Below are 16,674 nucleotides of genomic sequence, written 5' to 3'. Positions count from 1 at the left end.
ATAAATGTTGGTTAGGATTTTAATTTTCAGCCAGTGTCCGAATATAGGAGTTCCAGATACCTGACAGTGTGCAAATTTGCTACCTGCCCCAATCCCAAATGTTTTTTTTTCAAGTGCCATTTGTCTCACATACAAAGTTTATTTAAAAAAAAAAATCTTGAGTTTGTTCATACTATTTGTGGCTAAATTAGTGTGCCGAGTTGCAGCTTTAAACTTGCTTGTTCTGAAATCTTCATACTGTTGTTGTTTGTCCAAATGCTGCCTTCCTACTAGGACTTCTAGCAGCAGAAAGTAGGTATCCCTTTGTTTTCCTCTAAGGCTTATCATTCTGTTTAAGTGTGTGGCTGTGCATGTATAAAACTCAGGTTTTTTCTCCTTAGCTTGTCATGCTTCAGTTTTAATACTGCTTGCAGAAGAAAATTGGAACAGTCCATGTATATGGTAGTAACTCTGTCCATAACTTTTCAAAGCTGAGCAATCAATATTAAAATTTATTCCAGTAAAATGTGATATATTAATTTAGAGGCAGTATTAAAAATTGTTAATATTCTTTGTTTTTAGTATTTATAATATTATAAAATCTAAACTCTAGTTTACAACCCAAATAAAAATGCCATCAAGTGTTATTAAGAAAAGGACAAAATGTCTAATTTTTGTAGCTTGATTCCCAAATGATCAGGGAATACTGGATTTTTCCCTGAATAGCAGTTATTTATTATAGTACTGGACATATATATTTTTAATGACATTTTTTACTGACTTTGCATGATAGAATTTTTTGTTTTGTTTTACGTTGGTGTGTTATGTAGTATATGTAGATACATTTGTGTATATGTATAAAACTAATCTGCCTATATGCCATATATGTTTATATATTTAAAAAATCATATCAAACAGGGAGAGTTTTTTGTGTGAGGAATTAACTGCATGCTTTGAGAGGCTGAAACCCAAGTGCCTACAGAACCTACAAATAGATGATATTGGTCAGAACAAATAAGTTTTGCAGGGATGAGGGAGTGAAATTCTAGTTCCTCTGAGTCACTGAGAGAGTGGTTCCAACCCAAACCACAGCAAATTCAGAGGGAACAAATTCCAAATCTCAAATTACAGTTAAAAATGTTGGTGTCAGCACAGTATTAAAATTTTGGGGTCATCAATTATTTTTGCCACCTAACCAGATTTAGATCATGGTCTTATGTCCCAGTTTCTCGAAGCCCACTCTCTCTCATTGTGGATTTTTTTTCCCCCTGAACTGACCTGCCACACTACTTTAGAGTTCCCAGACCTCTGTTAGCTTCCAAGCACCACCCACACACAATGCAGGAAGGAAGAGAAGAAATCTCTTGGTACCCCACCATCACCACATATTTTGAGTGGGAAGGCTGGTAGAGATCCCTCCCCCAGCAACCAAACAGCTGGGAGAGTGGCCTTCCCTCCAGCAAGCTAACAGGCGTGAGAGCGAGGCTGCCCTCCCAGCAGCCAGAATGGGGTAGCTCATTTGTGGTTGCAATAGGAAGAAAGAGGCATGGCTTCATACAGGGGATGTGGTAGGAGGGACTTGGTTAGAATAGTTAAATTAACATTTTATAAATAACTTTGCTGATTGTGGCTGTGCTGCTTGTTAATGTGTGGCACTGCTGTGAAAAGTACTTGTGTACCTTCTTACCCAACATATTGACTCCCTCTGTGTCTCATGCTATCCGTGGGTGAGTCATCATCTAGGGGCAGATTTAAGTTAAAAAAAAAAAAAAAAGCTAGCAAGACTTAGTGGAGAGGCCCTGCATGGGTCTTGCAGAGCGGAGAAGAGCCTAATATATTTTTATATCTTTAAGATAAATTATTTTTCTTTTTGTTGCTTTAATTACTTTCTTCATGTTTCTTTATCCATTTCTTTTATCCCTTCTCCTCTTTCTCATTTCTGTGTTCCTATGATCATTAAATTTTTCTCCTCCTTTCTATTTTTATACTCAGCTCTTCCTGTATTCCTACCACTACCTATTTTTTCTCCCTTTCCTTCATTTCCTCCCTCATCTCTTTCCTTACATTGTCCATGCTCCTCTTTCTTTCCCTTCCTGAGTTCTCTCCATCTTCCCCAACATGTCTGTTTTCTCTTCCTCATTCACTTTTTCCTCTCTGCCTGCTGCTCCCCTTGTTTCCACCTGTCATCATTATTTTTCATCCCCTTATTTAATTTCAACCCCACGCTGCTTCTCAACACCCCTTATTTCTCACCTCTCCACCTCTTCAACTTTTTGTCTGCACTCCCTATGTAATATTCTTCACATACACTCACCCTTTATCTACCCCTTTAGGTCTCTCCCCACGCTGAACCTTATCATTTCATTCTATGACACCTTCTCAACAGTATCTACACAACTATGTGCTGTGTAATACACATTCATGATACCTCATCCCATGGCCACAGTGTGCCTACACCTGCCACTTGCTCACCGTAGAGTCACTCCTTGCACTTACACACACAACTGCTGTAGAATGAAGATCCCTCACAGTGCCACATAGTGAGCTGATGCTCCACACTGTCTTTCTGAACTCCTGTGAAGTTTAGAGGCCAGGCTTACAATGAAGAAGAGGAGAAGATAGTGATGCTGAAAATCCAGATGGGGACTCAGCTGTCCCCCAGCTAGCTTTCTCTTAGTTCAAAGGGGTGTAGCAGTGTAAGTGGATTGAGGATGGATCCTCTTAACGCTTGCCAATCTATCGACTGCCTTTAATGAGAAGAGTATGTTGATACTGCTTTTTATTTGTTACCTGTGCTGACTCTGCAGGGCTAAGAGACAACGAGCTGGATTCTGTTCCTGCTTGTGCATAGGTAGAACTGAGTTTTTTCCATCGATTTTAAGGTCAGAAGGGACCATTAGATAGATCGTCTAGTCCAGTCCAAAAGTCCCAAACCTTTTGGGCTCAGAACCAATTTTTAAACTTTGATGGCATGTTGTGATCCAGTAAATAGACCCAGAAGGGTGGGGGAGTCGGGGCCCAGCCCTCCAGTGGTAGGAGGGAGGCCCTGTGTGGTTTTTGCAAAGCCTGCCCTGCGCTCACTCCACAGCAGCACAGAGGTGCTATTTCAGATTTCATGTGGGAGGGGGAGCAACTTTCAGCCGCGGTCCAGGGTCCTCTAAGCCCCTGGAAGCGATTGTATTTTTAAATGGCCAAAAAGGTTATTAGGCCAAAAGTTACTTGGACAGTCTTCTCCTCCAATTCTGGTGTGAACTCTAGGTTAGACTCCTATATCTGCCTCCCTCTTTACTCCCCACCCCAGTTCACCAGCAAGTTTCTCCCCTGCTTCCCCTACCTGAGGACTCTGGGATTAGCTTCCCTCTGGGATTTGTATTGCTTCTTTCAGGCCTTGTATTTGGTCACAATATCATTAAATCTGAAATACGCAAGGGTTGAGACTTGCCAGAGCAACAGAAAAGTATTGGCTTTAAGAAAAGTGACTCTTTAGAGGCAGAGTTAGGGTCAGTATTTCCACTATGACTGCACTGTTAAGTTTGAAGGACTTTTTTTCATCTGCCTATGATGTACAGCCCAGCCACTCGGGTTGCATGCTGGGGTCTAGGATATGGGTATTTGTGTATATTTGAAAACTACATACTTTTCTGTAATTCGAGGCTTTTATATATATTATTTTGTAGCACTATATTCATATATATTGCATAACCGAATAATGAAAGTACCCATTGTAATGCAAGGGGGCAGAGTTAAGGTTGTCGGAGCCTAAGTTACCCGTGTGTGATTATTTCTGTACTTAAAATATTTCTCATTCCATTAGCTTTTTGTATATAATTATGTAATATATAGGAAATACACAGAAACAACTATGAAGAAATCAATGACCAAGTTACAATTGAAATTCCTTTTCACAAGTAGGGTAAAGGACAAAAGATACCATGTGAATAAGCTGTGAAAGTGATGGGAGAAATAGCTGAAAGCTTTTGAAAAATCAAACTTATAGGAAGTAACGTTTTTTTTGTAGACTTACTATCCATAGGTAGAATCAGGATAGAATTATAACAAGAGGCAAAAAGTACTTTTTTTTTTTCCAAAGAAAAAAATATTCCAACTAGTAACGATTAACAGTGGATTAGTGCAAGCATTAGGTTTTGAAACCCCTTATATTCAGAAATAAGTGAATTATTTGAACAACAGAAAATGTCAAATTTCCTCTGCTAATACCAAATTTGGTTTTCTTCAAATAGTAAAGAATAATTGCAACTCAATTTAGATGCTTTTAAGTGCGTTAACTAGTAAATGGGAAAGGTACTTTAATAGAACAGTGTAAAACAATAAACTTGATGAGCAACAAATATAGAAGGCTGTTTTAAGGTGGAACATTCATGCAGCGTTCTGACTGCAAAGGAGATTTTGTCTCTCCAGTCCTGCAAGGGAATCGTATTGGCTTACCCCTGCACCCAGAACCCCACTGAAGATTTTGAAGTCAGTGGTGCTCCACACAGGTGCTAGGTTTTGCCCATCAAGTTCCATTGGTAGGATCAGGACAGGTTGGTGTGACAGGCTGTACCCCAGGGTGAAGCCTGGAAGCTGTTGGAACTGCTGTGCCCCCTAGCTATTCAGGTGGATTGGTTTCTCCCTCTGCTCTGCTGGTGACACATAGCCAGACCCTCTGGGCCCTATTATCACCCAGTACGACAGTAGGTGGCTCCACACACCCAGCTGAGTCATCTGAATGCTTTATCTAAGCTACTCATGAACCAACAATGGAGGCACCAGCCAATTTCCCAGCTCTCCAGCCTTGCACCCCAACTGGAGTATAAACCCAGAATTATACTGTCTTGCACTGCACAGGGATCTGTACAACGCAAGCTCAATTAATCCACTCCCTCCCTTCCCGCACCCAATATGGGGAAGTATGTACTCGCCTGTGTTAACAGAGATAAGATTTCCTAACACTTCACTCAAAAACACACTGGTTAAGATAAAACATAAAACAAATTTATTAACCACAGAAAGATAGATTTAAATGATTTTAAGTGATAGCAAACAGAACAAAGTACACCTCTACCCCGATATAATGCGACCGGATATAACACGAATTTGGATATAACGCAGTAAAGCAGTGCTCTGGGCAGGCAGGGCTGCGCACTCCGGTGGATCAAAGCAAGTTCAATATAACACAGTTTCACCTACAACACGGTAAGATTTTTTTGGCTCCCGAGGACAGCGTTATATCGGGGTAGAAGTGTAGATTACTTAGCAAATAAACAAAAATGCAATCTAAGCCTAATATACTACACAGTTTTTGAATCAGTGTTGCACCCAGTTAGATAGTGCAAGCAGTTTGTTGATGTTTCATATACAGGCAAGGTTTCCTTCTTTCCTGCCTGGGACCAGCAGTTCCCCAGTTCAAAGTCTTTATTCCTCCAAGGTATCTTCAGGTATTGAGTTGTGGAGAAAGTGAGGCCCCTTGGTGATGTCACTTCCTTCTTTTATAGTTTTTCCATATGGCGGGAACCCCTTTGTTCTAAGCTGGGTTCCCAGCCCAGTTTGTGGAAAAATACAGGTACCAAAAGGAAGTTCAGTATCATGTGGTCTTTTCACATGCCCTTGCATGCGTCGCTGAGTCATAGCAGTCATTATTCATAGGCTGGCTGAAGCGTTGCCAAGTGAGGACAAGCCTTCGGTGGCCCACTGTCTTTGCTGATGGGTCATTCCACTTGAGTAGGCCATTCATGATGTGCCGACTAGCCTGAATGCAAATGAACCTTTGAGTGTTACCAAGGAGTAAACGCATTAGATATAGAAATATGTAGTCAATATTCATAACTCCAGATACAAAATGATATATTCATACAAATAGGATACTCACAAATCATAACTTTTCCATAGACATTTCACATGACACATTTGCACAAGATGCATCATAATTATGTCATAATCATATCATAATTATACCACTGTGATGAATATGGGGCAGAGTGTCACAGTTATAAGAATACCACCCAAGTGCACAGTTGGAAGGGTCTACTTTTTTAAATAAAATTGTTGGAAGTAGAGTTCCTGACCTGGATGAATAGAAATGAATGTTCTCCTTATCACCGTCTTTATTAAAATATTTATATCCTCTTCTAGCAGCAGAAGTACAAGTATGGCACCCCATTGAGGCCCAAATCCAGCAAATCACTTAAGAATGTGGAATTCAATTAAACTTAAACACGTTTAACGTTAAGCATGTGTTTAAGTGTTTTACTAAGTAGGGATTGACTTAAGCATGTGCTTAAATATATTGCTGAACTGGCTGTAAAAGGTGAAATAAATCATTGGGTTAATGAAGAAAACACTATTCACTTTTCTATAGTAAAATGTTTATCTGCTCGCTATTTAACAGAAAAGTTGGTAAAATAAATGTTAATCAAATAATTCAAATAAATGTTAATCATTTTTTCTTCTTCAAGTATGCATCAATGTGGATCCTAATTTAGGTGCATGTGCATCTTGTGTATGAGGTCAAATTTTTTTTAATAGCCATGACTGTTGGGGCCACTCATGAACTCTGTGCCAACTCATGCTCCCGTACGAGGGCATAAAGGGCACATCTGACGCACTAGGTCTTAGCTTTTGCTAAATTTCTTTAAACCCTCAGAAGTCTTCTGATTCTTGGACATGCACCTACCATGAACAATATCAATGCATCTGGACTGAAGACTGATACTCAGACCCCCAGTACAGCGCGCGCACACATGGGATTTCTCAAAATGGCAGATTCAAAACCTTTGGGTTTCAAGCCCTGCCTGTCCTGCAATGGGTTAATTCCATTGAAAGATGGATACAGCAGCAGCTCTTCTGCTTAGGAGAATCCCACATACTGAGTAGATGTTAGGTGTGCCTTTGATTCTCCATGAGAACCCACAAATTGCAAGACACACAGTGGAATCTTCATTTCTTGGAGAAATCTGTAAAGATATCTTCAGATTCTGCGGAGACGAGCTCCATGGTCCAGGTAGCAGAAAAGCCAGGCTCATCCAGCACACCATCTCACAGACAAGCAACTCTGAAGACAAGTGCAGAGAAGATGATGCCAAGGAAAGACCTGGCACAAACACAGACATCAGCACTGATACCCCAACACCAAATCAGACCATACCAATGCCACAGACACCTCTGATATTGAAGTCTGACACCAAACGGGCTGCTCCAAACAAAGAGGCAGGCACACCAGGCACATTTCAGTATCCTCCCCATAAAGATAGACCACCTAAAGCCTCAGGGGACCGAACCACCAAGCTCCACATGACATTGAGGGCTGGTGAGCCTGCATTGACTCCGGCGATGCACCCCTTGGCATCGATACCTATAACAGAAGATAAGCCACCAGGAAAACATGACCATCATCAATAACAAGACAGGTGCCAGTACTGATACAGACCCTGCTACCAAGAGTACGGTGTTCCTCAGCACTGCCTATGGGGAGATCTAGCTGTTCTCTCTATCGCCAGGCTGTAAGTTCTCACCACCTTCAAGCAAAAAAACCTTTCCTCTGAGGACCAAGGTTGACATCACTGACAGGCCTACCAGCCCTCCCAGTAGGGCTCAGGCACCCTTGTGGCAAGAATGGCATTAGTCAGTATTGAGATTCCTCAAGGGCCTTCTGAATACTTGCTCACTTGTTAGAGACCTAATTCCTAGCCTGCTTGCCTCCTTTCCTGCCAGCTTGCCCACCCATCTCCTTAGGCTCCACGACAACCCCCTGTAGGCTGCCAGGGAGCTGAGACAGAAATTTTCAAAAAATTCCCAACAGATGTTTTTTGGAAAGGTCCATGTTGCTACGTGTCCTTACCAAAGCACCCCTTCGTGCCCTGTCTGGTGCAGCAACCACTTACATTAATTTTCCACAAGGTCTTGTGCTGTTCTGCCCACGCTCCAACATCTTCTGGGTTACAGAGACTTGGCCTAAGGGCTAGATCTCTTACAGTTCTACCCCTTCCCTGGCACTCAAAGTCCAAAACAAGTATCGAGCAACATAAAGTCTTCTGGAAGATCTGCTAGACACGAATCTTCCTCAGCGCCTGGCCCTAGCCAACCATGTCTCCCACAATGAGAGCTCCACATGTAATCTCACTTACTGCTTTCTTCAACTGAGCAGGGCTTTGCTTTTTAAGCTCCTTCCTGGAGGCTTACCTCATGTTCCAGATACCTTAATTTGAGCTAATAGGGCCTTCAGTAGTCCATTAACCCCTTCTTGCTTCCATGGAGGCTTGTGTGCCCTGTTACACACCCACCTTCTTAAGAGTGTACCTAACAGGCTCTATTGGTTTCTTTCCCTGGGGTTTTGAGATTTCCACACTCAGTCTCCAAATCTCCTTCAGGTTAATTAACCATCATAGGCAGATGACCACTCCATGAGTTGTCTGATGTTCCACAGTCAGCTGTTCTTTTTCTCTCAGGGTTGCTTGTAGAGCGTGTTCTGTGGCCATGAGTTGTTCTTGCTGAGGGGCTGTCCCCTGACTCCCCTTCCACGAGGGAACACTACTTTCACCCTGGCCACCCACATAGGCCCTAGCCTGCTGATGAGGGGCTGTAGTGACCCACATAGCTCCTGCTTCTGCATGAGGTACTGTACACTGTTCAGTCTCTGTCATAAGGTTCCACTCCTTGGCATTCTTCCCTGCCTGGAGCCTGGCTAATTCTTGCTCCAGCATCAAGCAGTACTGTTTCCCATACTCTGCCTAGAGCAGGGATGGGCAAACTTTTTGGCCGGAGGGCTACATCGGGGAAGAGAAATTGTATGGCGGACCATGAGTGCTCACAAAATTGGGGTTGGGATGCAGGAGGGGGTGAGGGCTCTGGTTGGGGGTGTAGGCTCTGGGGTGGGGCTGGGGATGAGGAGTTTGGGGTGTAGGAGGGTGCTCTAGCCTGGGACTGAGGGGTTCGGAGGGCGGGAGGGGGATCAGGGCTGGGGCAGGTGTGCGGGAGGGAGTGCAGGTTCCGGCTGGCGGTGCGGGCTCTGCGGTGGGGCTGGGGATGAGAGGTTTGGGGTGCAGGGAGGGTGCTTTGGGCTGGGATCGAGGGGTTTGGAGAACAGGAGCAGGGCCGAGCCTCGTGGCCAGCCCCAATCCAGCACCCCAGCTAGAGCGGGGCCGAGCTGCATGGTAGTTTGCCCACCCCGGTCTAGACTCTAGATTGTGCTAACTCTTGTTTCAGTTTTGTCATCTGTTTAGTGATCTTCTACTGGGAGGTGCTTATGTACTCCAGCTCATGTTGATAATCTTTCAGCTGTTTCTGTACATTTTTAAGATGATGAAGGGTTTTCTCTCTGCCCCATCAGCTGTCTCAACTTGAACCTCCCACTTCCTTCACTCCTCTTCTGATGGGCCACTGATTTTCTAAGCTGTTGCTCTGGATTCATGACACCTTTCCTTTCTGCCAGGTTGGGTGCTACTTTTCTCTACATCAGGGTTGGGAAACCTTGCCAGTCACTTCCAAAGCTCACAAGCCAGGGAAGATCCTTTACTACCCCAATACATAGCTAACCTCTCCAGCTCTGTACTCCAAGCTCAACCTCTGCCATGGGTTGTAGTAAACATTTGTCTCACCATGTGCCACAAGCAGCATGCATGGGCAGATGCCAGTCCATCCTCTTTACCAAAACTCCATTTTCCGCAAACAAAAGTGTGCCTACAACCTGAGTTCATGAGATATTCCACAGACATGCCTGCCGCCAAACTGGTACCACATATCGCTGAATCCCATTGCCATTCAGAGAGGACCTAAGGGCACAAACATGCTTGTAAAAACATGCCAGGTAATCACATTCTTGTCTGATATTCCTATGCATGAGCATCTGAAGCACACCACTTGACTTCCTTGACTACACCCAGACGTGCTTCTGCTAGATTGTAGGAGTGACTGAGGCCTTGGTAGCTCCTGTGCATCCACCCATTTTGGGCTACTCAGGGACCCTCTCTAATTGAGGTCTACTCTGCAGTTCCCCAGATTGGGATATCTCTTCTTCTGGTTTCCCCTAGGGGCCACTCCTAGTCTGCCATACCGTTCGGGCCACTTGGTTCCTTTGGCCTCAAAAGAGATTTCTTCCCACTTGGGGGCCACACCTGCCTAGGCAAGCTAGAATTGCCTAGGCAAGCTAGAATTGCCTTACCCAGTTTTGGGCTCCCATGGATAGAACCTTCAAGAACTGTCCTAGGACCACTTGGTCCACAATTTTCCCTGTGGAACAGGTCTCTGGGATTTCGCTACATGATGATCATGCCCATAACCTCTGAGCCAGCACCCTTGGTCGTGCTCTCTGCGGGAATGGTTCAACCCAGAAACAAGCTGGTACACTTCCATTGTCAGTCCCCATCTATCCAAGAGAACAGCCTTTACCACAGGATAGGAGCCTGCCTGTTTGTCAGTCACCATGCAGTAGGCTGCTTGCATCTCACACATCCAGAATGGTGCTCTGGGGGCCTTCCAGGTAGACTCTTCGAGCCCACTGCACTGGCCACTTGTTCAAAGGTACAGAGAAAGATCCTCCTGGTCAGGCTCTGGCCCCACCATTGTTGACAGGCGAGGGACCAGTTTGCGCAAGCTACTCTCTCCAGTATCAGCCAAAGCCCCCGGAGCAACTTGGCCAAGCTGCTTCTGCAACCACTCTTGTTGCTGGAAGTGGGCCTCCCGCAATGGCTGTTGAGTGGTAAATTGTACCTCTTGCTGTTCCTGCAAGCTCTCCATCAATTGCAGGAGCAGCATCTGCGTCTTTTTGCACTGTTCCTGCTGCCACTGTAGCATGGCTGTCTACTGCTGCTGCAGTTACCAGTGGTACCACCTCCTACATCTTTCCCAGTTACCCAGGTTGGGAGGAGTGTCAGTCAGTACTCGCAAGCTTCCATTTCCCCTCAATTTCAGGAGCTGATGAACTACTTGCATTCTCCACCGTGTGTTACTGCATGTCTTTACCAGAGCACCCCCTTCTGGCATTGTGTGGTACAGCAAGCACTTGCTTCAGTTTCCCCGCTGGTCTTGCTCTGCCTACCCTCTGCCTTCTGGGTTACAAAGACTAAGCCTTCAGGCTAGGTCTCTGACAGTTCTACCCTTTCCAGGGTGTTCAAAGTCCAAAACGAGTGTAAAGCAACATAAAGTAAATTCCTTTGGTAGCTTTACTAGCATAAGTCTTCCCCAGTCCCTGGGCCTACCTAGCCTTTTCTTCCACAGCACTTTCCATCTGCTCTCTCTGCTTGCCCCTTCCAAATGAGCAGGGCTTTTCTTTTTAAGCCCCTCCCTGGAGGCCTACTTCCTGCTATGGGTGTTTTAATTGGAGCTAATTGGCCTTCTGTAGCTCATTAACCCCATCCTGCCTTGCATAAAGGCTTGTATGCCCCATTACAGACCCTTCCATGGAAAATTTCACATGTCCAACTTTTGTTCTAATTCTGAATGACAAGAATTTCAGACATGAGAAATTTTCCACATGACAGAAATTCCTGTTCCTACAGCGCTCTAGTGACAATGTAGATCCAAGGTTGTTGATGGAGGATAGCTGTAGCACCCAGGTTACATGTACACTACAAAAACTGGGCCCTGTACTTCTCCACTAGTGTAACTCCACTGGATGTAGTAATTATGGAAATTGTATTGTAAATAGGATTCAGGTTCTAGCGATATTTATCTGTTTTATTTATTTCTTTAAATTTAAGTAATAGTAAAAACAGATCTATAAAAAGATTTAGGTCCCCTGATAATTACATCTTACAATAGCATAATAAGACAGCAGCGTTAAAAAAAATAAACATTCAAACACAAACTAAAATTAACTCAACTCAGCCTCCCAGTGAATCAAGTACAGAAAGTTCCTTTCCACTCATTATCTCCAGGAGCATAATCTTAACCTTCTCCAAAAAGCCAGAAATAAATGGTTAGATAAAATGGTGGTGAAAATACCTGAACCCTGTCGGCTCTACCCCTGTGCTGTTTCTACTACCGGTGGAGCTGCACTGCTGGAGTGGTAAGAGTCCTTATTTTCATAGTGTAGATAGGCCTTGGGATACATGTGCTGGGTCCTGCTTCACCACCTTGATAACAATTGTTTTAAAATGTTTAAGGGTGCGTTCCATATGGTTAAACGAAAGACTGACTCTTTCTAGGAATGGGTGAACTAATTCAGATAAAATAAAAATCCACCTGAACCTTCCTGTCACCACCTTTTGGGGTGGTCTCTCGATGGGCCTCAGTTTCTCCTGACTGGCCCTCCTTAGTTTGCTCTGTCAAGTCAGTTCCTGGACACTCATGTCTAATTAATCCTGTCAGCCCTTCACTTTTTGGGCTTGTAGTCACCCTTTGGTGTCCTGGAGGCAGCCTCATATAAGGCTGTCAAGACCTTGCTATCCCAGGCCCTTCTGTCTCCCTTTCCTTGTCTGTACTCTCCCATTTATAGCAGGCCTTGTTTCTTCTATTGGCTGCAGCTCTGTGATTGGCAGCTCTAGCAGCTGTGTAGGGGTGTGATCAAGCTGCTTGCTTGTAAACAGGAAACTGTCTGTGCTCAGTATGGGATTTGTAGACCCTGTTACAGTTCCTCAATAACTCTCTCAAAGCTCAACCATTTTTAGGGTCTGATAAAGCCGAGTTAACATTGTGTGCTTCTAATTTTCGTTCATCTCTCTATTTTCTAGTTTTGGGGGAAAAGTGGAAATATTATATGAGGGGCTACTTTCACAGTATTTCTGGCTCTTGGGAAACCAGGTATTCTAATGAGAGATCTTGAATCTCATAAGACTTCTGACCCAATTTCCAAACTATAAAGAGATTTAGCCATGTTTATAGATGCATCTTTTTGTGGTAAACACATCATTTTCTCTGATGTAGAAGATGCAGAAATAGTTTTCTGATGTCTGCGACCATGCTGCTCTACTGCCTCAACTCTTTTGCAGGCAAGTGTGGGGGGAGCACATATTCAGTAGCATGGCAAGATGGCATAGTTTAAAAGCCTAAGTAGAATAGAACACACATGCAGTGATTTGGGGTGTCAGAGGAGCCATCTGCACATCTTTAACCACTCACTTTCCAGATTTATGGTGGGGGAGAAATCCTTGGGGATTGTGGATTTCCCCTCTTCCCCTCCCCCCCCCAAAATAAAAATAAAAAAAACAAGAAACAAAAAAACAGTTGTTCAGAAAGATGGATGGATGGGAGATGCAAGTATTGTTGGACAGGGTAAGGAGGTCTGGAACTTTCAGACATCCAAGGGATTGTTGATAAGCCATTACTGGAAACCCTACAAAGTAATATCTTCCATTTGTTTCAAAAAGTGAACAATGTAATCCTCTCACTATTCTCTTGCATGGAAAACACTAAGGAAAAATCTTATTTTAAGAATTGCACTTACTGTGATATGAGGTTCCTTATACCTTTACTTTTGCCACTTTTTGTCCATTGAGCCCAGAAATTCTTATAGTAGTCTTTTGCATGTTCTAATATGAACAATCCCAGTTTTTCAAGGATATTTTTAGGAGAAAAAAGCTGGACTAATTTATTTTTAACATTACTGAAGAAGAGAAATTTTTAAGACAACCCTTTTTTAATTGAATATACATTTTAAAAATTCAGACTTTTTACACATTCTATATGTTTACTACTGTATGTTGGCAAATAAGACTATAAAAGCAAGCAGCATATATAGAATGAGAATGCAAGTTATTGGGATTTAGAAATTTATCAGTGATTATCCAGCTGTTCCTCATTGCCTGGTTCACAGTTTATGTTCATACACTTATTTTCTAGATAAACAGCTGGATAAAGTATCAAATCTTCAGCTATTTTCAGCTAATTATAGAAAAATTCAAGACGAACTGTAGGTTATAAGACAAAGCAAATGCAGTGTGAGCATTCTGGTAATTCACCTAAACATCCATCCCTATTGTTATCTGATCTTTAAAAATACAAAGACATTCTTAAAGCTCTCTTAAACTGTTGCTTGTGAATAAATGAAGATGTATACTGTACTGTTAAATAACATTAAGTTCATTCAGTGTGTTCTTCAATAAAGGCTCTAGCCTTTTTAAAACCCTGTTTTAGATAGTCACAGTGAATGAAGTGAAAGATTCCTGTTCCAAAGGTCAGTTTACCATGAGTCTTTGCTCTATTGGTTTATTTTCTGCTTGTTTGCCTGCAGGAGCAGTCTCACAGGTGCTGGACAGCCTGGAGGAAATTCATGCGCTTACAGACTGCAGTGAAAAAGATTTAGATTTTCTACACAGTGTTTTTCAGGATCAGCATCTTCACACACTACTAGATGTAAGTATTTTTACAGTAGAAATTTCAATATATTTTCTTCTTTAATAGCTAAATATTTCTCTTCATTTTTGATAGAATTTTAAATTCACTGTGTAGTATTTGCTTCTTTTTTGTGTATCCTGCTTACTTTTGACTTTGTTACAAACAAGAAAATATATTAATTTAGTAAGTGGTAAATGTAAAAAATTACTCAAGGAAAACTTGATATTAAAATACAACTATTATAGTTTATCATACTGCATAGTATGAGTTTTAAAAATGCAATTTTTGCATGCGTGATTAATGACTTGGTTTGTGAGTTTACACATTGAATAAATGGGTATAGTGTTAAAAATATTCTGATTCACAGAATGTGGCTCTTTTGATTATATCTGACTTCTACTTTGTATTCAAAATTTGAATTATGCAGATTTATACTCCTTTTTAAAGTGATGTATTCTGAGACCTTTTTACCAAAGTCTCAGTGTTTGCTTAGGACAATGATTCCCTAACAGATGAGAAAGTGGAGCAAAGCCTTTTCATGCATAAGAAGATTAAACTTGCTTGCACAAGCCAGGTGGTAGTCTCAATACTTTAAATGAAACTTCTGCAGGTCATTGGATGTCAGGTCTCATGTTCTTCTATACCAGATATGGACTTGCTTATACATGCCAGGTGTGTTCATCATAAGATCCTGTCTGGTACGGCTGAGGTTCGTTTAACTAAGGTATTTTATACAGTGCCATGTAGTGGCTGAACAAGGTAATACAGTTTAGCATTCCATTACACCTCCTCCTTTAAGCTCTACATCCCTACCATTTACAATATTTATGCTATCACGCTGTCTTTGAGGTTCAGTATGAATCAATCTCTCAAATGTCACTGAATCATACTAGTTTTCTAATTACACAACTCTAACATGTAACAACTTGGGTCACCTGGCTGTCCATTAGTTGCAACAACTGGTTGAGGTCAGTTTGGAATCTCTGAGTTGTCATCTTGTTCTGCATCCACCATCTGTAGATTTTTTTCTGCTGATTGTTTTTTTCTGAGGAACAAATTGTAAACGTCAGCAGTTTCTGTTGAACTCTCCACTGTTGGTCTCGATCACATATGATCTGAGCAGCAAAGTCTTTTTCTTTACAACAGCTGAAGTTGTCCCTCGTTTTTCTCCATCCAGTTTGACATGAACATGGTCACCAGTGTCGAGAGCTGGCAGTTCTCTGAGTGTTGTAGGCTCTCTTTTCCTTTTTATCTGATTTGACTACTCTCTTCACATTGGGCCATTTTGGAGATAGATTCTGTTTCAAAGTTGAAACGGTAGTTCTCAGTTGTCTTCCCATCAGGGACTATGCTGAACTATATCAAGTAGCTGCTATTGGTGTTGATTTTTAGGTCAGAAGAGCAAGGAATGGATCTTCCTGCTGTAGGATTTCCTTGACTTTCTGTACAGCTGTCTCAGCCTCTCCATTCACTAGTGGGTAACGTTCGGAACGAGCTAAATTTTGCTGCAGTGAATTGTGGTTCATTGTCCATCATTAGATGTTCTGGAATATCAAAGTGGGCAACATATTATGTCTTTAAAGTATGTTGTTTCTGTATACTTGGAAAAATAGTCCACAATGACCAGGTAGTGATGTCCTCTGGATTCACATACATTTCCAACTAATCTTTTCCAGTGTGTCTCTGATAGAAGTGCTTGTACATTTCATGATCAACCATTGTCTCTTAAGTTGATCTATACTGGATCTCCTTTCAAAAGTTCAGTATAATCTAATCCTCCATCAAGTCCTTTCTCATTAGGCCCATCATGGCTGCCACACTGTGGCTGAAAAGATTGTTGGTCTTTGATAGGGTGACCAGATCACCCAGGTCAAATATCGGGACGCGGGGGGGGCGGGGCGGGGGCAGAGCAAAAAAAAAAAAATCCCCCACCCCCGATTCCTCCTCCCTCCGCAAGCGCTGGAGGGAGGCCCGGGAGACTCAGGGGAGCACGGGGCCGGGGTGAGTGTGAGTCCAGCCTGGCCCCGAGCAGGCAGGACTCAGGCGCGGTATCTGGAGGGAGAGTACGGGGTGGCCTGTGGGGCCAGGCAGCGGCTGTTCTCCCCACCTGGGCAGCAGGACTCGGGAGCAGCCGCTGCTGCAGCTCCCACTGCCGCGGGGGGAGGAAGCGGCCACTGGCCAAGCTCGGCAGCTGCGGCTCTGGCGCCCACGAACCCCCCGAGCCCGGGCCTGCTGCGGGGACCCAGCGCGCACGCTGCGCATACCCAGCCCCTGGCCACTCGCGTCTGGGCTGGCTGCCCAGCTGGTGCAATCCTGCGGGCGGCCTCGGAGTGGGGGCAGCAGGCCCCAGCCCCCCCATCCCGCTTGGGTCCTGCAGGGGAACGAACCGATGCCTCCGCCACGGGATTGCACCAGCTGGGCAGCCAG

The 16,674-nt window shown here is 43.4% G+C and overlaps 1 protein-coding gene across 12 annotated transcripts in view; it reads left to right on the top strand.

The window, feature by feature from the left end:
• CASK (calcium/calmodulin dependent serine protein kinase) overlaps positions 1-16,674 on the top strand; it is a 407,811-nt gene that overhangs the window by 296,465 nt on the left and 94,672 nt on the right. For all 12 annotated transcript variants that reach the window (XM_039525884.1, XM_039525847.1, XM_039525842.1 and 9 more), the window contains one exon: positions 14,144-14,265. In XM_039525884.1, the coding sequence (XP_039381818.1) occupies positions 14,144-14,265 (122 nt within the window). The remainder of the gene's footprint in view (positions 1-14,143; positions 14,266-16,674) is intronic.

Source organism: Mauremys reevesii, linkage group 1, assembly GCF_016161935.1.
Source record: "Mauremys reevesii isolate NIE-2019 linkage group 1, ASM1616193v1, whole genome shotgun sequence".
NCBI lineage: Eukaryota > Metazoa > Chordata > Testudines > Geoemydidae > Mauremys > Mauremys reevesii.
The sequence above is the reverse complement of the archived record's forward strand: the minus strand, read 5'-3'. Positions and strand labels throughout refer to the sequence as shown.